The sequence below is a fragment of the Serinus canaria genome, chromosome 1A (assembly GCF_022539315.1).
Source record: "Serinus canaria isolate serCan28SL12 chromosome 1A, serCan2020, whole genome shotgun sequence".
NCBI classification, from domain to species: domain Eukaryota; kingdom Metazoa; phylum Chordata; class Aves; order Passeriformes; family Fringillidae; genus Serinus; species Serinus canaria.
This window is the reverse complement of record NC_066314.1, coordinates 69,435,949-69,458,740: the sequence shown is the minus strand read 5'-3', so window position 1 is coordinate 69,458,740 and position 22,792 is coordinate 69,435,949. Positions and strand designations below refer to the sequence as shown.

Genomic DNA, 22,792 nt, shown 5'->3' with positions numbered 1-22,792 from the left:
GTATAAATTTTTTAAGCAAATGTATGTTTTCTGGCTATTCAAAATAGAAATAATAATAGATTAAGAATGTCCAGAGAGATTAAATTCTGAACTTAAATGTAGGTGACAGAGTTCTGAAGAAAAATATTCATTTTCTGTTGTAACATGTATTTCAAAGAAATGCATAACTTAGCATAATGAGTTATAACTCTGGAAGGGATGCACTGGAATATCTCCATGCCTCATCAGTATTCTTTGATTTTTATAAGTCTTTTGTTCTTTCCAGTTTCAAACCCTAGAAAATCAGTTATCATGCCAACTTGAAAGTCAGATCAAATCAGTTATCATGCCAGCTTGGAAGTCAGATCAAATAAACATGTGGTTTCTTCCAAGGTATGACTCAATTTGTCCTTTAGATACTTGTCCTTAAAACATTGGACAGCAGAGAAGATTTCCTAAAAGAGTTTTCCTTCAAGCATGCAGCATTCAATTGGCAGCCCACAATGCTTTCAAATAAAGCTCTTGGGAGTTTTCTGGCTAAATTTAATCCTCCAAACTACCTCATGCTTGCATGTATATCCTAAATATGTAACATTAGGCTTGGGGGTTTGCAAAATCAGGGACAAATTTTGCAGATCCATATAATGCATTATACTTCCACTAATTCCAAGTATTATATTGCCAACTCCAACAACTCTGGTTTTATTTACAAGTTCCTTGACACGTAGAAAAAGTCACCTTTGATATTTTAAATTTGCAGCACTTTCTTCCTAACCTCAGACCAAGTTTTATTAAGAGAATTTGTATCCTTTCAAAGTCAGATTAAACAGGCTTAATTAAAAGTCTTCCTTAATTGCATCTAAGACAGATTAATAATTAGATACCTTTCATGTAGAAGTTAATGCTTTTCTGGTGTAACAAACTGAGAACAAATACCTCATTTTGCAGCAGATATTCCACTTGACCTCTGTAGTTGATAACAGCAGAGACAAGGTTCTGCCTAGGAATCAGAAAAAAAAAGAAACAACATCGAGTTAATAAGAATTACATAAAGAGAACGAGTTTGGGTTTGTTTTTTGTTGGTTTTTTTTTTCCACATTCTAAACATTTGAAACAATTTGAGACTGATTTTTTATTAGTATGAAATAAAGCCAAGTGTGTATGCAGACATCCTGCAATTGAGCCTGGATGTCCCTGGGTTTTTGGTAGTCCTCTGCCACAAAGAATAGATGGAAAAAGTCTATTTATACATGAAGATCCACATTTCCCAAGTTAAAGAACTCCAAGAAGTGATTTGCTGTTTCAATGTCCATAGAAATTCACTTCCCATTTATTTTCTCTTTATGGTTAAGCAAGTGCTTAAATATTACCCAAAGAAGGATGGACTCAAGTACATGCTACATTCTTACAGCTACACTTGATGATCTTAAGGCTCTTTTCCAGCTTAGATGATTTTATGATCCAATGCCTTCTGTCTCAATCACTTCACAGACTTGAGCTGCACAGAATCACATAAAACATCTGCCCAAGATCTGGAAAATCTCAACACTTCCAAAGCACAGGCTAAGTCCCAAGTACAAAAGTATGTTATAAAACAGGACAGCATTGCTACATAACCCATGAAACTTAATTTGCATGCAGTTCTCAAGTTTACATGCTCAAACTGTTTCAGCACCTGCCTTTCCAAAGCATTTCTAAGCAGTAAAATTTGTTTTACTTCTGCAGAGAGCCACTCACCACTCTGTGGTTCCATGCCTCTGTCATGCTACAGAAGCTGCCCCAAATTTTGAACAGGCAGATTGCTGAGTCTTAGCAAAGCTTCACTAAATTAATTAGCATTATGGAGAGGAGCATACACCTCTCTACACTAAACTCCTCAACTGATGCTTCAGCTGTAAATCTCACACTTTTACTACCACAGGCTCCAAGAGCTATCCCCAACAGATAACCAGATTCACATTTTTGCTTTTAAGAAGCATTTGTGTAATTTTATGCGTTTCAAGCACTGTGAAATTCTTGCTGTTGTTCATTGGTGAGCTGAACAAAACAAAAACAGGTGCTTGTGAGACCCTTGCTAAAGTATCCTCCTGGCAAGCTTCCTCTGTAGGGTCAAATCATCAGGAAAGGATAAGGAAACCTTAAAACAAGCTTGCCAGGCCCACTGATTAATAAAAGGGACACATCATTACCTTGATGGCCATCAGAGGTAGTGGGGGGTTGCACATGCTTATGAAAAAGTGGAAACTGCAATTTATATTCTTCCTTGATTGTTTGTTTTACTCTGTCATTTTATTCCTGCCTTTTAAATCCCCACACCAATCTTTTATTAAGGTTCTTCCTCTTCAGAAGGCTTAGAAGAAATTTCCCCCCACTCTTCCATCCCCATTGCAGTCTGGTAGCTGAAAGTCCCAGATTTTTGAAAGCCCCAATTTTGATTTTTTTCAGAGCTTCAAAGCAAATCATCTAAATACAGAGCAACTGTGTGTGATGTCATGTATTTTAGTTGGGCCAGCTTGGCAATCAGAATTTAGAACTGCAACTGCAGCCCCAAGTACAGGTTTCATGGTACATGATTAGATTTTCATTATCTATATTGCATGGCAGGAAAAGGAGACTCTGTGAAATAAAACACAGAATAAAGAAAGGTTAGGTGGCCTTCCCTGTGCTGACACCACAGTGCATCTCCCTGGAGATGCCAACTATTCTCTTCCTCCTACAGGTAGTTTTGCCTTTACAGCTTTTTATTTCCAGCCTGCACTGGCTTTATCTAGCCAGGCAGTTTGTATGTGGAGCAGCTGCCTGGAAATTCCTCCTGTAATCCTGTTAAATCATAGCTAATACAAGTTGTCACTCTGCTTTGACCGAGTCTTCAGGCATAACATCTTTTTCACAGCCTTGCCCAGCTCAAAAATATATCTGAACATATGAGCTTGCCTTGTTGTCTTTTTCCATGGAGGTGAGCATGTTTATTAGCATGGTTGGTCAAAATACAGGTTAAAATGCAGAATAATTTCCTAAATTACAACGCTAGTTCAAAAAATTAGCATATTTTCCATCAGTTTATTTTCCCCTGGAGAATTTTTGGCATAAAGTAGCCATAATTTTGCATCATTAATAGGAAACAAACCCAGCAAGTTGTAATGATGATTGAAATACCCCTACTAATGCTATCCTGAGTCCCTGTCTGCCAGATAACTAATAATACCCATATCTTATCACACAGACATGCCTCATACTTGTGCATCATTAGAGCTGGCTATAAATATGGCAAGCCTAACCAACCCATGAACATTTAGTATTTCTTTGATGTTAAGGACATTTTTATTTAGCTTTTAGAGAGTCAGTAGGGTGCAAGAGTTTTGAAAAGGAAAGAGTTTGAAAAGGTGCAAGAGTTTTGAGAATAAGAAAAGCACAAACAGGAGAGGCAGTTCTAGCTCCCAGTTATATGGGAGGAAGATGACAAGTACATAGCATGGACTTGCAACATTCATTTTTCAGTCTCCTGGCAGCAGCACCTATTATGGAGAAATGCTAGGCTGCCCTTCTAAAATGCTGTTTTTATCACCATTCTGCCTCACTAAGCAGTGCCCAATGCCAATTCCATTCACCACAACCCAGAGGGCTGTGGTGAATGGAATTGCTGGGAGCTGGTCCCATGTGATTGTCCTCAGAGTTGGGCCCCTCATGACAAGAAGGACATTGAGGTGCTGGAGTGTGTCCAGAGAAGGGAGCAGAGCTGGGGATGGTCTGGAGCACATGGGGAGAGGGAGATGGGATTGCTTAGCCTGGAGAAAAGGGACCCACAGCAAACAATCCTGTCCTGCAGACATCCTCTGTGCTACCAAATTTTGTACACTTGCCATCTTTAAAATACACATCTTCTACTGAGCTCTTTGGAGCAAGGACCAAAATGGAATTTTGGGAGCAAGGACCAGAATGGAAATTTGGGCCATGCTCCTAGGAAGCCAGATGGGTCCCCAGTAAGACCAGGTACCCCCCTCAAACGAGTCACTACCCCCCTGTTTCCCTCCATCTGCCTAATGACAGGTGAGTCATTTAACTTTACTATTGTTGGCAAAACACTTTATAACATAGCGATGAAAAATATTGCACAAAATGTCAACAGCTTTTTTATCTAAAATTAGAATTTATCTAAATAGAATACAATTAAAGATGGATGAGGAATCGATCTCATTTAGTGTTTGTCCATCCCAGACTGGCCTTACAATCAGCTTCATTTTGACTGCCAAGTTCAAGACTCACTATAGTTAGACTCCACTAAAAAAGAAAAAAAATTAAAAAAACCTTTAAAGATCACTGAACTGTAAAAATACAGTCCTAACAAAGAGGAAACCTACTACTTTTACAATATTTAATGTCAAAAATTTTCCAACAGCAACACACACGTGAAGATTTTGACACCTTCAATCATGGGAATCTTTGGGAAAAATGAAACCTTCAATGAAAACTTCAGTAATATGAAAAGGAGACAATTGGGGAAAAATCACACAGATCAAAAAACATTGATTTTTTGCTAAGCAACAACTAAGGTCTGAAAAGAAAAAGTCTGAAATATTGAACCAATTGTCTTTCTCACTGGTATCATTCTTGTCCCCAGGAGTTCCCAGAGTTGTCCTTTGGTGCAAGGAGGCTTCCTACAAATATAAACAATTAGAAACACAAATACTGCTGAATAGCAGCTTACCATATCAGTCTCCAGGCACAAGTGTCTTGTAACAGCTCACTCACACAGAACCTTCTTTGGTCATCCCCACACTGTGGAAGAGAGGAGTATGGTGACACATATTATTCTGATAAAGAAGAATGTATATTGGAGATGTTAACATAATATTTTCCAAAGTCAGAATGTTCTCAACCGTGTTCAGGATGTTTTGATCTGAAATTTTATTTGGTGAATATTTTATGTTACACTGGGTGGCACTATACAGGTACCAGTGGGAGCAAGAGCATTCAGGAAAACAAGGCAGTTGGATTTAGAAATAGAACTTTAAATTGGATTCAGTGGGGGAACTGGATGTGCTTGAATCCAGGCAGGGAGAGTGGAGGCAGTGGGATATTCCTGTGCCATGCTTCACGGGAGACATGAAGAAGGCAGACAACACAGCCTAGGGCATGCATCAATTCTGGTTTGGTTTCACACTGAGGTGGGACAAAGGGAGAGATGGTGCAGAGTTAGAGGTGAGCTGTGAGGAGAAGCCTCACCCTGGGCAGCTGAGAGGCTTTGTCACTTGAGTGACCTGTGTGTTTCCTCCACCAGCTTTTGTTGTGCCAGAAAACAAGGAGTTCTATTCAGTATGCCAGTAGCAAGTGTGTGTCCAAAGAACACATCTTCATTGATGAAGATGGTCCCACTGGCAAATGAGTGTACAGAAAAGGCACAGGACTTTGGGGCTTGTTTTGCCTCAGTCTTTAAGACCACTGATAAACCTGGGGCTTGCCAGTCCTTTCAGCTGGAGGAGCACAGCTGCAGCAGCAGTGACCTTCCCTTTGTGGACACTGGAATTGTAAGGGGTCAGTGCAGCAGTTGTTCTTAAGCCCACAGAGCCTTGGTGGGTTTCATCCTAGAGTACTAAAGGAAAGGAAAGAAGGGAAGAAGAGAAGAGAAAGGAAGACAACTCATTCACCAGGGATCTAGAGCAGTCATCTAGTGCAACAGCTGGGTTATGACATCACCAATTATAGATCCAATCTGACCATGGATTCACCTAGCAATGGGCTATAACGTCACAGATGACCCAGCATTCTGTGCCAGCTGGGACAGCCCAGGATTTTTCCCAGCCCTAGCACACCCAGGCAGTGTGAACACCCAGGAGGTGCACTCTCAGCAGCAGAGGGGGACTGGGAGGGGAGATTTCCCCCTGGGCAGCTGGGAGGCTTTTCCTCTTGAAGGACCTGGACATTTCCACCATTCACCCCCAGGGTAGGCCCTGTCCCTGTGTGACACCTGGTACCAGGAGGCTTTCTCTCTTGAAGGACACGGGCATTTCCACCATTTACTCCCAGAGCAGACCCCATTCTTTTGCTTGTGTGACACCTGGTGCTGGGAAGCTTTCCCTCTTGAAGGACCTAGACATTTCCACCATTCACCCCCTGGGCAGCCCCTGTCCCTGTCCTTGTGTGACACCTGGTGCCAAGAGGCTTTCCCTCATGAAGGACATGAGCAATTCCACCATTCACCTCCAGGACAGACCCTGTCCCTGTCCCTGTGTGACACCTGGTGCCAAGAGGCTTTCCCTCATGAAGGACATGAGCAATTCCACCATTCACCTCCAGGACAGACCCTGTCCCTGTCCCTGTCCGACACCCGTTGCTGCAGCGCTGGCGAGAGGGAGCAGCTCGACACCCAGAGCAAGCCCCTCGTGCCAGCCAAGCTCCAGCACTCTGCCCGTCTCCCCTGGCAGGACATGGCATCCACTGCCGAAGAAGACACGGGGCAGAGCAGCTCTGGCAGCCGGAGCCAGCCGCCGCCGGCAGCAGCGCCGGAGGCGGCAGAGGAGGCGCCGTGCCCCATCTGCCTGGGCCCCATGAGGAGGCCGGCCTTCGTCACCCTCTGCATGCACAAGTTCTGCCTCAGCTGCATCCAGCAGTGGGCCAGGACCAGGGACAACTGCCCCGTGTGCCGGCAGCCCATGGAGAAGCTGCTGCACTCCGTGCGAGGGGACAGCGACTACAGAGAGTGCACGGTGGGCCTGGCCAGGCGCCCGCACAGGAGCGGGGACAGCGAGAGGGGCGCGCAGCCCATCATGGCCGTCATGCTGTGGGCAATGCAGGCGGTCCAAGAGCAGCAGCAGCGCTGGGCGGCCAGAAGCAGGCCCGTGGATGCCCAGAGCACACAGAAGCAGGGAGCGGCTCCAGGGCCCTCCAACGCCCCTTCCCACAGCCTCACATGAGGTGACCCCACTGAGAGAAGGTGAGCGCCCGGCTGGCCCTGCTGCTGCTCCTCTGGAACCACAAAATGGCTCGGAATGACTTCGGCTTCTCGGCATCCCCTCTGGTACTTCATCCAATAAACCGCACGGTCCTTTCCAGAGCGCGCGTCTCATGACAAAGAATGTTTCTGGGTCCACAAGGCCATGGTGGGATTCACTGCAGAGCACTAAAGAACCGAGCTGATCTCACGGCTGGATCCTCTCAGGTCTCTTGCAAAGGTCTTGGCAATCTAGGGAGGTCCCAGCTGACTGGAAGTTAGTCAGTGTCATTTGGATTTACAGGAAGGGCACAAGGAAATGGAATGGAGAGAGGACATAGTTTAGCTGGTGAGGACCTACAATTCTCATGTAGTCCAACCACCTCACCTCTTCAGGGCTGCCCATGAATGAAAAGCTCATTACAAAGGACATTGCCTGAATGCCTCTTCCCGAGGGACTGATAGGCACCAGCCACCTTTCTGGGAACCCATTTCTTGTGTTTGACCACCCAGCCTGTAAAGAATCACACGACTGATAGGATCCAAAGAGGATTTGATGGACTACAGCAGCAGGTGTGTTTATGTGAATTATTTACTATCTGATTGCATGTGGGTGATTATTACATACAAGATTTGTCAAGATCTTGCTTCTGTGACTCTAGGTAAACTAAACTTAGACTACACTAAACTAGTTAAACTAAACTTAGTGGAGACTTCTGTAATGAAACATAATCCATATTTCAAAATTTAGAAGGATAATTTAGATCAGAGGTGAAGTTCTCCTCAAGAGCACATTATTTCACAAAAATTAACAGTAGCTGTGTATGTGCACAAGTGCCTGAGACAGCTGAAGATTCTTAAAAATCCCGAAGTTTCTGCATATTTTGGTTTGTAAAAGCATAATTGTTGCATCCTTTTATATAAATTCTGAGAGAAGGAAATTTTTTTCCATAACCTGGCCTGTGACTTCCCAATGTATTTTACAGCCATGTGTTTTACCAAACAGCAACAAAACTAACTGTGAGCTCAGTGTAGACTACGTCAGACCCCTGAATTCAGATTCCTGAATTCAGTGTGACTTGAGCAGATTTCTTTACACCTAAAGAAATGTACAGAACTAGGTCCAGAGTGAAAGAAGCACTGCAGCTTTCAAGGCACTCAATCTGCCTCCTCTGTTAGGTTTTTTCTGGTCCTGACAGACTCGCTGGCTGTGAGCAGAACCTCTCCTTTCTGTACCAGTGCCCTGTCACAGGCATGCCCTGGAGCTGGGGGAAAACTCTGTGTCTGTGACTGATTCCACCTCAAGGGCTGCTCCTGCTCTTTGCTATTATTAGTAACACGAAGGAACTTAATGGCCTGAAGCTTTCAGAGCTGTGCCTGTCCCTGTAAAGGGCTGATCAATAATTCACTTTGAGATCTTAAAATGTCACCCTTCCCACTTAAACCCTTACTGGAGGGTCCACAATTCTTTGAGATGCTGAATGTCTTCTAATGGCCTGAACTGCACAACCCCTCTAGAAAGCCACAAATATTTAAATAATGGAAGTCTCAACCTTCTCATCATGACAGGACTCTGACTTCTCTCATCTGTGATTATGCTCACAAGGTTAACTCTTAAATCATGATGTCTGGCAAAATACTAACACTGATATAGATGAAAAAAAAAGATTTTGAACTCTCAGGAAATATCACTTCCTGTCTGCTTTAGTTCAAAAATCCTTTTCTGAAAGCAAGTGAGGCTCTTATTAGAAACTTGTAAGTATTCTTTGCTGCCTGTCCACTGTGAAGATTAATGCTTTCCTGAGATGATCAGAATGTGGGGACATCTGAAATCCTGAAACTCTGTAAAAAATAGGATAGGCAGAGCATTCCCTGGAATTTCAGAGAGTGCTAAAGCTGATAAATCTCACAGCTTAAAAAAAAACAAAATCTAATTACAGGTCACCAACTAATTGAAAGACCCGATTTTGTGTAAAGCCCCTGGCCAAATTTCTTGCTCGTAACTGCTCAGCTGAAGAAAATTTCCTGCTCTGAGGACTTCCCAGCAAAGTGACAGCTTCCATAAAAGGAAAGAATGCAAGTATTCACCTTTTTTTCTGTTTGTTTTACAAAGGAATTGTGAACATTTAGTTATTGGCCAAAGTCCAAAAAGTGTCTGGTAAAAAAAAAGAAAAATTAGTTGCTTATTACTTGTCTACTTAGAGTGGTTATTAAACATAATGGTAACTTGCAGTACCACCAGATATTTTCAAGTATGCAACCTGAATTCAGCAGTGTTATGTAAGGTAAGCACAAGTCATGGATGCAGCCTCCACGTGCCCTTGGTGTAGAGCTGGGCTTCCTTAGCACAGAAACAAGCTTTGAAGTTTCCTAAGAGACTCCTAAACACATAATTGGGTTCCAGTTTTGAAGTTCTATAGACATTGACTTGGAGAAGGCAAATACTTTCTTATCTATAAAGTGGTTAAAATGTTCAATATCTCTAGCTATCTATATCTAAATATTACACATATATATAATTGGCCTCATCATAGTCCTTTTTTAATGGCCCAGGTAAGACACTGTATTGAGCTGGATGTTTCACTTACATTTTCCTTCTGACAAAACAGACATGAAAAGAAAGCCCCTGCCCTCTCTTCCTAGACATCTGCATTTTGCTAGCCCCTACCACTTTTTTTGCTAGATATCTGCCATCTGACCCACACACTGAGAGACTCAGGCTATTACCAGAGCCATGCAAAGCAGGTAATTGGCACTATCTGTGAACAGAGACACTGCCACTGAACACTGCCCAGAGCTGGACTCTGAAGTTTGGGCTGGAAGAAAACCAAAAGTAAGAATCCTCTGACCACCTGAAATAAAAACAGGATTAAATTCTGACAAAACTGATTTTTTATTTTTCCTGAAAAAGTAACCCTTGGTCTTTTTCAGTCGTGTGTTCCCTACAGTTGTTCACTAGATGTAAGTACAGGAGCAAAGCACAAATGCTCCCCAGGACCTTCCAACTGCAGTTCAGCAATAATATATGCACTCTCAGGAAAGCAAATAATCTCTCTTTGATTATTACTGCAGGTTGCTAAGTAAAAGGAGTGGTGGAATTTCTTTCCTTTAGGGATACTGTACTTGTGGGGTGCCCTGTGGCAAAAAGGAATGCTGAATCTGACTTCACATTCTCAGTAGGATAATTTATGATTTTAAGATACTATATTATGTTATAGAATACTAAACTAAATTATACTAAAGAATACACAAAGGATACTTACAAAAGGTTAAAAAGATAATAATGAAAACTCACGATTCTTTCCAGAGCCCCAACACAGCTTGGCACAGATTGGCCAATAAGTCAAAATAATTGACAGTAGAAGCCAATCACCTGTTAGATAAACAATCTCCAAACAACATTCCAAAGCAGCAAAACACGGGAGAAGCAAATCAGAGGATGATTGTTTTCCTTTTTCTCTGAGGCTTCTCAGCTTCCCAGGAGAAAATCCTGGGTGATGGGATTTTTCCAGAAATTATGAATGTGACACAGGGATGCTGAAGGGAGTGGGAAGAAAAGAAGGTCACTTACTGTCCTGGCCAAGCTGTGCTCCAGATGAGCAGCGCGGTGCAGGCGAAGCTGAATGCAGGTGCTCGCCTTGCGGAGACTTTCGTGGCTTCCCAAAGTACAGTTGCTACAGTTTGGGGGAAAACAACAAATAAATGGTTATTTCTGCTTGCTACTTCCTTCTTTGATCCTTGCTACCTCTCCTAAAATCACCAGGAGTTTAAATTCTAAGTGCAAAGAATGAATAATACACACCCAGTTCTTGGCATCTGCTTCTGTGGGAATTGATGGTTCTGTCATGTTTTCTAGTAAAACAAATAATTGCTTAGTTGTATCTTTGACCATTAAGTTCTAGAAGGGAACAACAAAGACACCAAGAAAGAATATCCTTGACAAGCTGCATGTGCTCCCAAACCTTGATATTATTTATGCATATTTTTCAAAGCCAAAGAGTGCAGTATCCTGGTTATGAAAGCACCTCTGCAGAATGACTTGTAGTGTCTAACAACCAACTCAAAAATCAAATACCACATACACCAAGACAGGTGACCCTTGATTCTCAAAGAAGTTTAAGTTTTCACCCTGTGAAGCTCACACAGAGGTGGCAAAAGCAGAGTTCATCTTTTTCTTTCTCAAATCTAAGATCAGACTCACTCAGCTGGCATGGATCCTACAAACTAAGCTGCTGGTCAAAGATGATGCAGCAGCCCATGACAAGGGGATGCCTTAATCTGATTTGCCTCTTTCCATTTACCACTCTTGGCAACCTTTTCTAAGTTAGAATGCAGCCTTGGTTTGTCACTCTTAAAATCATTTGGAACAAAAATAATTTTGTTTTTCCCCTTCACATTTTGTTTTAAATTGGTGAAAAAATTCAAAAAATATTTCAGAGTTGAGAGAAACATCTTTTTACATTTGAAAAAGTCCTTTGGGATTAGTGAAAAAAAAACAACAATGATTTTTACAAAGGTAAATTCATCACCAAAACAAGTCAGTATGCATCATCAACTTTGGTGCGTGTCCAATTAGATTCAGGAGGCTTTATTGAACCTCCAACCACAGAGGCACAAAAAAGGATATTCCATATTTATACAGTTTTACAGCATGGTAAATTGTTTCAGAACTCCCTGGGCCATGAAGGGAAAATGATTTTTTTTTTTGGCTTGAAAAACTTGGTTTAAATGTAAACCATATTTCTACCTAAAAGGGCTTTTGATGGAATGTCTGAATAAAAAGGGCTGGATTTAGTTAAAAAAAAAAAATAAACAAAACCAAAATGCTCCCTCCTATGAATAAATCATAGAAAATGTGACTTAGATGAGACTCCTCTCTCACATGCAGCAGAAGTCTTCAGCATAAATGAATGGATAAACTTAAATGCCATTCAGCACATTTACAGGGAACTTACACATCTTGTAAATGTTCTGCTCTCACACTACACTGTGAGTAAAATACAGACTCTCCACTGAGGTTGCAAGAGCTGTAAATGTATATCTAGGATTCTTTTTTAAACAAACACATAAAACATCACAAAGGGCAAACTCATTTCCATCTGACACAAACACCTGAAGCAAGGATCACCTTTGACAGCACCTCCATGCAGCTGCAAAATTTCTTGATTTCAAGAGCAGAAAGTACAGATGTAAGAGTTGGAGAAGTGAGCACCAACCCACTGAAATACCCATGCTGGTGCAAAGCCTATCCCTGTTATAGCTAAACCCTTCTCAAATCCCTTTTCAAAGTCCAAGTGGCCAATTCCCAGGTCCTGGGACTGTACCAATGCACGTGTTCTGTGCCTCCTCCTCTCATCTCTGTGTTCTGCCTATCCACAGCTTTCCTGAAAGCTCTTTCTCTCCTGATTTCACCCAATCGTGTTTGCCTCACCACTGAAATGATGAACTTTTTATCTTTCTCCCCTCTGGTTGAGGAACACATTGAGTGCAGTGCAAGCTGCAGATGGTGCCCTGGCTGCTGACAAAGGGCAGCAAGACATGAACAGGCACAGACTCTTTTCACAATGAAGGGAGTGTGACTGCCAGAGAGCCCCTAATTGGTCAGACTGGGAAGTTTCCTTAACATTTTAGAACTGCCCCAACACATGTTTTTTACTTAATGCCTCTAATTCCTGCTCTTTTCATTCTGCCTCACCTCCAGCCTGTGGACAGGCATAGTAACAAGAATATTACAGAGACATCCATGAGCCCTGAGTCCCCTTTTCCTGATTCCTCCAGGATACAGATTGCTGCTGGAATGCCAGTGACAGGAACTGGTACAGTTAGACAATTACAGAGGAGCTGTACCCTCCTAGGAAGCAACAATCTGGAACCACAGATAGATAAAAACTGTCTTTTCCAAGTATAAGTTTTCCATGCCACTGTGCTCCCAGGCAAAACAAGCTACAGCAAGAGAAACTTAATTTTGTTGTTCTAACTGCTTTTACATTAGTGGTTTGTGTTAGCTTCTGCTGTGTCAAGCAGATACTATCCATCAGCCAAGTCTTTATTGACACAGCAAGGCTGCCTGAAAGACTGCAAGCACAAGTGGCCATGCAGTTGACTTAATGAATGGATTTAATTTGCACAAATACAAAGAGAAAAGTTTTGACAGCTATTGTTACACAGGGGACTAGACAAAATGGATTAATACCTCAACAAAATAATGTGGAAACCTGGTCTAGATGAAAAGTGTGCTACAAGAAATATAAGAGTAGCTTTTCCACAGATTGACAAAGTAGCTTTTAGCTGCACCCCAGGCAGATTTGCTACCAAACCAGTACTACTGAGATAAAAATGATATATCCCCTTTGGAGGATAACATGATTATTAGTAACTGGTTTATAGCACTCTGAGCTCTGTAAAGGAAACAAAAATTGAAGTGTTACAACCTTGTGAACTCAGCATTTCTCCCCTTATTTTTTTGCTGAAATTACATGGAGAACACAGCTCTGATGAGAATGCCATGAAGAGAAATGCAGCCTTTGTCTTTAGGAGATGTGGTAATGACTGGTCCGAGTGACTTGCCTGTGGTCTCACTAAATATCTAAATATAAGAAAGGGAAAATCCCCATCATCTGAGACTCCCTCACTGCTTGCTCCCCACAGCAAGATTCCCTGATGTGCTATAAGCTCCAAATCTTAACACAGTTCAATCAGACTGTTTTTTCAAAGTAACTCAGCTAGTAGCATCTCTGAACGAGAAACTTAATCTGCAGTGACAAGAGAAAATGAAGTTTACTTTTCACAAAGAACATATTCATCCAAAGATGCTTGCTTCTTATGATTTCAATCTGTATGATTATGTCTATGGCAGTCTATAATTAATAGCTTAAACTTCACTTTGAGTGAAAACCAATTTTTATTTAGATTTCAATTCCCAGAGAACAGAATTAGTAAGACAAAAAATGTCATCAATAAGGTCACAGGCGAGCATGTTAGAAGAAAAGATAAGCATTTAGATTTTTCAATTCCATTCCCCTGCTCACTGTGGTGGCTGAACTGCAAAGCAATAAGGTAGCTGTGCAAATTATACCATGTGAGAGTGTGGATGGAACTTTAAATACTCTGACACCTTAGAATAAAAGGATGTTTAGAAATAAAGTTTATCAGTACTTTTGTACTGTTTCTTTGGTGATCTACATTACTGCAACATATTGCTAGTACACACATCAATAAAATAAGGAAATTTTTTTAAAATGTCTACATTCTCATAAACTCTTATGTTTTGTTTCATGAGGTATTTCAGGATGACCTGAGATTATGGCCTGTTTTTCTAAAAATAAAGGATTGATTCATTGCTGACAGATGAGAAGGGTTGCTTTTGGCTAGCTGTTGGCATTAAGGGCCAGGAGTTGACAAAAGATGTTTAATCACAATTTAATTTACTTTTATATAATATTTTTCATGAAAGGCATCATAAAATCATATTTAGGGGTATCCATTTTAAATCTGAGGAATGACAGGGAAGTGTGAGAGCAAGATTTAAAAGTGGATTTAGGTTTGTTTGATGGGATGAAAAAGAAAGCCTGCAGGTTGCAGCAAGGCCAGGTTTCCCACACTAAAACCACCAGAAAACAAGAGATTCCAAATCAGAATTCTACAGATGGCTCTGTTAATTACAGACTGGCCTGCAGTCTATATGCTACCTTCTGATACCTTTAAAATTTGGGTATTTGAAATCTGATGCTCTGCTCGTGAGTCAGGCAGGATGTGAGCCCGAGTAGGAAGGGAGTGATGGACAGTGAAATCTGCTGCTGCTGGGTGTAATGGTCATTAGCACAGAGGTGGTTTTCCTTCCCCCTCTCATTCAAAGCTAAATGGATTATAAAAATCATCAAGTCTTTCAGGTGCTTCTGCAGGAGGTGGGGTGAAGTGCTCATTAACACAATCCAATATCACAGGAAATGAAAGCTTTTGACAAACCTTGACAAAGCTGTCTGCTTCACTAAAACACTCTGCTCTGAGAACAATTCACCAAATCACCTTCTGGCTTCACTTCAGGTGTTTTTTTCTGGATTACAGTACAGCAGGAGCAGCAGAATATTTATTCCCTTTTCTGGGTTAGAACTTGAGGAACTTCTACTGGAATTCATCCCTGAACTGCCTCCAAATACTTTTCTGGGGAAGAACTGCACAAGTGCATCAAATCACTCTTAGCAAGGAAGGGAGGAAACCTATTTGCACTTGAAGATAGCCCACACATAGAAAAACTTCACCCTGAGGCAACTCCTCAAGCCATTTTAAACTACCCAAGGGATCCTTTGGGTCTGGGGTTTCACATTTCAGATCCAGGGCTCCCTTGAAGAGGCAGAAGAAAGGGAGCTGAATTTGGAGCACAAGGGAGCTGAAAGGGAGCACAATCTGGAATTACAAACTGCTGAAGTTTTAGTGTGGCTCAGAGCTTGGTGAATGACAGTGGAGGAGCAAACTAAGAAAACTGAGAACATTATTGACGTTGTTTCACTGCTTGCACAGATTCTACCAGTGCAGGAATTTAAACAGTCTGCTATTGATGCATTCTCCCCAACAATGAAAACAAAACTCCTCAGCACATGCTGCACTGAGCTCACCCTCAATACAATGGTTCATTATTTCCATTTTTTAGCAATTTCTTTGAAGTTAGTAGAGCATCTTGGGAAAAAAAAAATTAAATCCCTGGCCTTCTTCTGTAACTAACAGATCTGTCTATGACCTGGTTCTCTGCTTGGTGCTTCTGGTGTTCTAATGATTTACACTTTGCTCCTCCAGCTCCTGCTATACCAAGGTTGGAATGAGGGAAAAGTGGGCTCAGAAATGTTGAAGAGGCAATCTTGGCAGCTCTTGTTGCCAGATGTAATTCACTATGAGCATATGAGCATTTGGCCTGTGTAAAGGTAGAAATGCTCCAGATGGATACAGAGCAAAGCTAACTCACACAGGGTGACACTTGCTCTCACAACTGTGTTGCTTTCATTAATCAAACTACAAAAATTACCTACTTCAGGTAATTTTTACACTCTGCTGCAAATATGACAGCTTCTAGAATCTTCCCTTTCAATTACAGACATACACTATTTTGTCTAACACTCTTTCCACCTCTAACAGATGAGCTGTGATTCCTGCAGTGCCAGTACCACAGAGCACTGCCAGCCCTTCTGCTGAGAGCCAGTGTCCACCAAGCCCAGCTGACAAGTGCCTCCACTTCAGCTGCTTCCACACACCCTGCTCACTCTGGCTGACACCTGAATTTAGGCTGCCACAGCCTAAAACAACTAGCTGAGTCCAGCAGTGCTTTCAACCACCACAAGAGCTCACCTGAATCACAGCATTTATTTCTCTCCTTGTAAATTATTTGCATTCAGGAAGACCTGCTTGTATGTTTAATGTGTTTTTAACTTGCATTCAGCACCACAGTGCTGAGTTCATTTGTTTTGTTACTACTGCAACTGGATATGAAGAAAAATCACCTGTTCTGCAGCTGCATGATTCTGCATAAATGAATAATACATAACAGCACTCTTGGGGGATTTCCCCCTTTGAGGACTTGCTTATAACACCCCTCTGAGATGGTGGAGGCAGCAGCATCCTTGAATCACAGACGAGAATCACCAGAAGGACAACAGAGGCAAACAAACAATTCAAAACTGCACAAAGCTTCCATAGAAGAGGATTTGAATCCTTGCACTGCAGCACACCATCCTCTCTGCAGCACACAAGCACCACGTGCTTCAGGAGTTTCAGAAACTACACAGGTGTCATGGTCACCTCTAGAAATGAAGGGGTGGGACTATTTTCAGGCCAAGAAGGATTCAGTGCTCAGATAAACATCACTCTCAGAGGCTGTGAGATTTTAGAGGAGCAAGCAGTCAGCCATAGCTTAAAGCAGTCACAAGTTTCTTCATTACAAGGCAATACAGAACTTTCTAAACCAATAGACAATTGCCACAGAATTTATTTTGCTTTTCTAACCTATCCCCTTTACTTCTGCTGCGCTGTGGATATTTTTGTTCTGACTTCTGGCTCACATGCTCACAAATGCTTCTATTGGAACTTCTAAACTCTTAGCTACTCTTATACAACCCCACCCTTCACCATCTCATCAATGCAGTTTCTCTCTCACTTAAGGCGTATTCTCACAACTATAGAAACATAAGTTTATGATTTTTCTGCTTAATAGCTGTATATTGTATTTTTATAAATACAATACAACATGCAATCTGCATATTGTAATTTCACAACCAATCTGAGCTTCTTCTAAGGCTGCAGATCAAATCTTTCAGTGTCTGTTTTAGAAATTTGTTTTTCTGTTTCCTACACAAGTGGAGTGTTTGCAACTTGACACCCCAGATCTCCCCGTGGCTCTGTTGACATGGCTGGTGGCTTAATGAGGTACTTACTTCTGTAAGAATTCATCAGCCCCACAAACACTCAGAAGGCATTCCTCCCGGGCTGGGTATTGATTTGTGCAACTGAGGATCTCCACAATTAAGTCGTGAGTGATACAGCCAGCTGTAAATAAAGATAGCAAGGAAAATTAATAGTAGCTTGCTGGAGAATTGCAGCTACATACTTGAGCAGAGAAAATAAGGGTTTTTTTCCTGTAATTCCTAACAACTGCTGCAGACTAGCTCCATCAAGAGGAATTAGATCAAGATACACTTGATTTTATTTATTTTTTTTTAATTTTGCTTCAAGTATTCTACCTGACATGGAATCTGTGTCCATTTAGAGGAAATGAGCGATTTTCTGGGCAGCTGGACAGAGGAAGAGATGAGCAATATTCCCAGGAGGAAAGGAAGAGACAAATGGCATTCTTTTTTCTTTTTCATTTTCCTGATGAACATTTTGGTACATTTCCAATGATGCAAAAGTTGACTCTGTAGCCACTTATTACACAAAAAGGCTCCAGAATGTTACCTGGTATTGTTTATGCTATGCACACCCTTTTAGCCATTAAAAAGAATTAAATTAATATTTTAATGTATTTATATCTGCAAAATATTATATTATTTAATACATGTGCAAAACATGTATTAAATACATATTTAATGTGCAAAATATTATATTATTTAGCCACATAATAGTATAAAAATATACACAATCCCCATAAATTAGGAAGTTCCATGTCAGTTTGTACAACCTGCTGTTCAGAAACATTTTAGAATTTTGAGAATTTTCTCCATTTCCACTCCAGTTTTTTAAGCCATTTTCCAACACTTGCCAACACTGCTTCCCCTCTGTTCATTTTAGAAGAATTGATCACAAATGGCAAAGAATAGTTGCATAATCTAGAAACAGGTCTGCTAAATTTGGTTTTCCATTGAAAGGGATGGGAAAACTTCAGAGAACAGGTGGCATTCCCAGGGGAGGGGGTTATGACATAAACTGAAATAAAACAGAGTAGGTCACCATAGCTGGCTTTTTGCTTTGGTTTGGTTTTCCCCTGGGAAAAACAAATGGATGAATAGATTCAAAGCTCCTCCTGAAAATGATAATTTTGTTTGCAAATTTTTTTCCCCTTATCAAAACACTTCAATTACACATTTTTCTACTGATTTTACCAGTTTAAATCATTTAGCCTTCTGAGAAGTTGCCATTCAGCAAGGAACTGATCTGGTTTGATGTTTGAAGTGCAGTGCGTGCTGGCTGAATTCATACAGTCCACAAGATGAAGAGCAGCCCAAAATCTTGAATTAAAATTGTAACTTGCACTTTTTTCAGGTCACTCATTGGGAAAAAAAAATCTAAAACTTGCTGGTATCACTCATTTCCACTCTGTAGATTCATCTTCCTTTCCTTACTCTGCCAAAAGTTCTTGCCTAACTGAACATTGCTTTACATTACATGGACCAAAAAGGAGTAATTCTTCCATCTACTTTAAACTTACTGCTTGCCTAGTCTAAACAAGTTCAGGATAATTAATACTCAGCCTGTTACAGTCAACTAATTCCTTGAAAACTAAAGAAATTATTAATTAAAAAGTAAGATTAAAAAAAAAAGACTGTGACTTAATAAAGCAGCACAAGAAGAGAGGGGGAGAAAAAAATTAATTTCTTTTAATTTGACATATGTTGCAGAAATAAAAATTACTAGAGCTGGAATTAAAGATTCTCCAATTAATCACAGAACAGGAAGGACAGGAGCAGAGCCAGCTTCTCACAGTCATTAATGACAATAATTTAGGTTGGGTAGAACCTCTTCCCTGCAAAGCTGGGTTAACACTGAATTCAGACCACCTTGTTCAGGGTTTTGTCTTGTAAGACCTTAAACATCTCCAAGCCTGGAGACTCCACAAACTTCATGGGCAAACTCTTCTAATTCTTAATTATTCTCCTTGATTCTTCCAACCTCCTTGGAATTTCTCCTTTCATTTGATGCCTGATGTGCTTCCCTTGTACATAACCTCAACCACTTACCGTGCTGTGTAAGGAGTAGAGGATGTGGTGAAAAATCTGTCCAAATGCTGAGTCTGAATTTTGTTCCACCAAGGATATGCTCTGGGAACCTTGTTGTGATACTCCAGATTTTCCCAGTATTTGTCTTCAAATCAAAAGCAGGATAGGCATTTCTGATCCTGGAAAAAACACGTGAGGAAACTAAAGAGGAGTGTGGGTTTGGTCTCTTCTAAGGGCAAAACAAAACAAGAAACATATGGTGATGCATAGAGAGCTGTGAGAAATAAAAGTCTGTGGAGAGAAATGGTAGCAATACAAACTCTGGTTTTGTGCATTAGTGAGATAACTACAAATCAGCACACTAACTACATCAGTTATTTCAGGGAAACCGGCAGCAAAATCTTCCTGAAGTTGACAGAAGCACTGCTGAGCTTGACCTCAGTGAAACCCAAAGGAGTTTAAACAGAGACTTCAGTGTGCACTGAGCTCAGAAGAAATGATAGTGCTCAAATATGTACTTAAATAACAGAGTTTTTACACAGAACTAGCCAAGAGCACATGCCCAGACAGCTGCAACTAGGACATCTGGTCAAAGTGAATACAGGAACATGCTTCCTGTGCAAAATCTTAAGGAGTATCTATTTCCACAACACTCTGAAATCCTCATCACTAAAACCCTGGTATTGATGTAAAAATCTGCAGGGTGCAGTAACAGTTGCAGTCACTGAGTCCCTCTGATACACCATTAACTATAAAATAAATTGCCCCTTGTCCTTTCAATTACTATAGAGCTGCAGAAACGAATTCCTCCTGAGGTCCCATCTCCTAATGATCACTGGTCACAGATATCATGCCTATCATCTGGGAATAAACCTGCTTTTTAAGCAAATGCACTCTGCAGCTGCAGGTAAGGGTACACACTGCACCAGCTGAAGTTTACATTTCACTAATTGGCCAGAATATTTAGCAGCTAACCCCAGATATCCTGTACTGAGCATCCTGGTTGGTTCATTCTGTAGCTCCTGAGCTGGGAGTGCTTTGTAATGTCCCTGGTGAGTGTATTTTGGACACCAGTTCTGTCTCACAAAAGTCTCCATTACTGTGTCACCTCCTGCCTCAGAGCTACTGCCCAAATCTCTTAAACAGCCATGTGAACTACTCTTTGTGCCCTGCATTTCTACAGCATGAGAAGTAAAAAGGGGGGGAAAGGAAAAAATAAAAGGGAGAGAAAGGGAAAAAAGGGAGGAAAATAAAGGAAAAGAAGAGGAAAAAAAGAAAGGGGGGGGGAAGGGGGGGAAGGGGAGGGGAGAAAAAGAGGAGGGGGAAAAAGGGGAGGGGGAAAAAGAAAATAAAAGGGAAGAAAAAAGAAAAGGAGGGAAGGGGGAAAAAACCCCCTGGGCTTCCAAATTTAACAAACCCAGCAAAGCAGCCAATTTCTTATTATGAAGAGCCAGGGTCTTGATGTTTCAGTGGGGTGGGAGGAAATGAGGCTTGACAAGAGAACCTCCAGTACAGGGCAGATTTCTCCTCATGGTTAGAAAGCATTCCATGGCAGAGGCTGTTTGGGTGACCTGTGTGGTTGGTGGCAGTCTCTTTCCTTTGTGCACAAGGTGCAGCTTTTCCCCTGTTACATGCTTCTGCAAGAAAGTCCAGGACTGAAAAAGGCTGGAAACTTCACTAGCCTTTATCCAGCCTGAAATTCCCAGGCTATGTACTCATACAGGGCATGAATCACCTCCTCAACTCCCTGGCAGTCATTCCAAAACCAAGCAAACATCATCTCCTTCCCTACCCACACACTGCTAATATTTTAGCAAAAAGTGGGAACACAAATTTGCTTTTCAAATAAAAACCCATTCAGTTTCCAAAAGTGTTGTTCATTTATGGCCATCTACCATCCTCATGTGATTAAAGGGCTTCTGGCCTCAGCAGGTGGGCAAAACCCTGCAAAACTTTGACAGTGTGGGTCTTCCAAAGCAGAACTGAAGCATAATACAAACATGACACAAATAAAATCTTGTGCTACTTCATTTCTGTGCTGCCCCAAGCCAGCATGTGCAGAAAATACTGACATTTAGAGGGATTTGCTATTCCACAGCATTTCAGAACATGATGTTTTTCTCTGCAGTGCAAAGCACATCCTTGAAGATATTGAGAGGTTGAGGAACTCTGCACTTTGCAGAGGACTCTGAGATGGCCAGCTTGGTCTGAAAGTGGCTTTAGGATGTGTTCTGAAGCCAGCCAGGGATGAGTGCTCACCACTGCTCTGCTCACAGTCCTTCAAGTCACCCGAGAAAGGGTTTTGATGGACAGTCCTGTACAGCCAAATGCTTCAATTACAGACTGCTACCTGTGCAAGCATCACCTCGAGAAAACACAGTGGGTTTCTAGCTGAGCCACAAGCTGGAGCTGCAGGAATGCATGACACAGTCTGAATGACACATCCTGCCTCTGCCAGCACCTGAGACTCACTGGGCACTGGGAGGATGCTCAGTTGGCAAGATTGAATATGTAAATTATTTGAAAATTTATGATATTTTTCGGTCTTTTGTTTGTAGTGACATTTTGTCCTTAAAAAGTTTCTCTAATTATTTAATAGAAGAAAAACAAAAGCTGTTCTTATTTTCTTTTTAAGAGTATTTGCTCGTGACACACACAAAACAAACTCCCACTAAACAAGAACCACTTTGTATTTCTCTTTTTAGCCTGGTAAATAAACTCATCTACTCAAAAATCAATGTAAAGCTTTTCCCAGAATTAGAATGTTTAGACATTAAAAAAAATCTGAATAGCTGAGAGGAAAGCAGTCATGTGGAATGTGCCTTCATGCACCTCATGGTAGAATTGGGTTGGGGTTCAGCTGATGAACTGTGGAAAAGGAAACTGAGACATGGGACTGAGCATGTTTTGAAGCTGACCACCCCATCTGAATATATAATATAATCTTAATTTCAGTGCAACATCAAACTGGGTTTTTTGGTTGGGTTGATTTGGGTTTTTTCTTTTAAGAGAAGCAGCCTTGGCTGACCTTGAATAAAATCAATTCATTAAAGTCTAATAAGAAAATCAGGATTCCATTTTCCAGCTACTTTCCAGGGGGAAAAAGAGTGCATTTGTGCTAACAACTTGACACTGTGATCAGTGAACATCTACAAAAGAAAAATCAATCTGCACAGATGGTCTAAATACTTGTAATTTTTTGTGTGCTTGGATTTCAACACAATTCATTTTTCTGCAGAAGATGAAGAAAGTAAAAAATGTTCTATGCCATTAAGTCAGGCTATTAAGTGTAATGGTAAAATATAATTAAAGTAGGTTTTGTCACTTGCTAAGTCTCACTTTTCATCATGACAGTCTGTAGCAATTCTGTTCTCAATCAGTTCCTCCAGCTCCTGTTTTCCTGCTCAGAGTTGCACAGGCACTAATAATGTCCAAGACAATGACAGAAAAAGAATGGGAAGTTTCACAC

General features: G+C 41.2%; 1 protein-coding gene across 2 annotated transcripts in view; it reads right to left on the bottom strand.

Annotated features, from left to right (window-relative positions):
* The window catches only part of PIK3C2G (phosphatidylinositol-4-phosphate 3-kinase catalytic subunit type 2 gamma), a 206,320-nt gene that overhangs the window by 165,773 nt on the left and 17,755 nt on the right, over positions 1-22,792 (bottom strand). For both annotated transcript variants that reach the window (XM_018919832.3, XM_030238643.2), the window contains 5 exons: positions 19,345-19,502; positions 17,326-17,437; positions 10,479-10,581; positions 4,685-4,755; positions 916-979 (listed from right to left, as the gene is read on the bottom strand). In XM_018919832.3, the coding sequence (XP_018775377.2) occupies positions 916-979; positions 4,685-4,755; positions 10,479-10,581; positions 17,326-17,437; positions 19,345-19,502 (508 nt within the window). The remainder of the gene's footprint in view (positions 1-915; positions 980-4,684; positions 4,756-10,478; positions 10,582-17,325; positions 17,438-19,344; positions 19,503-22,792) is intronic.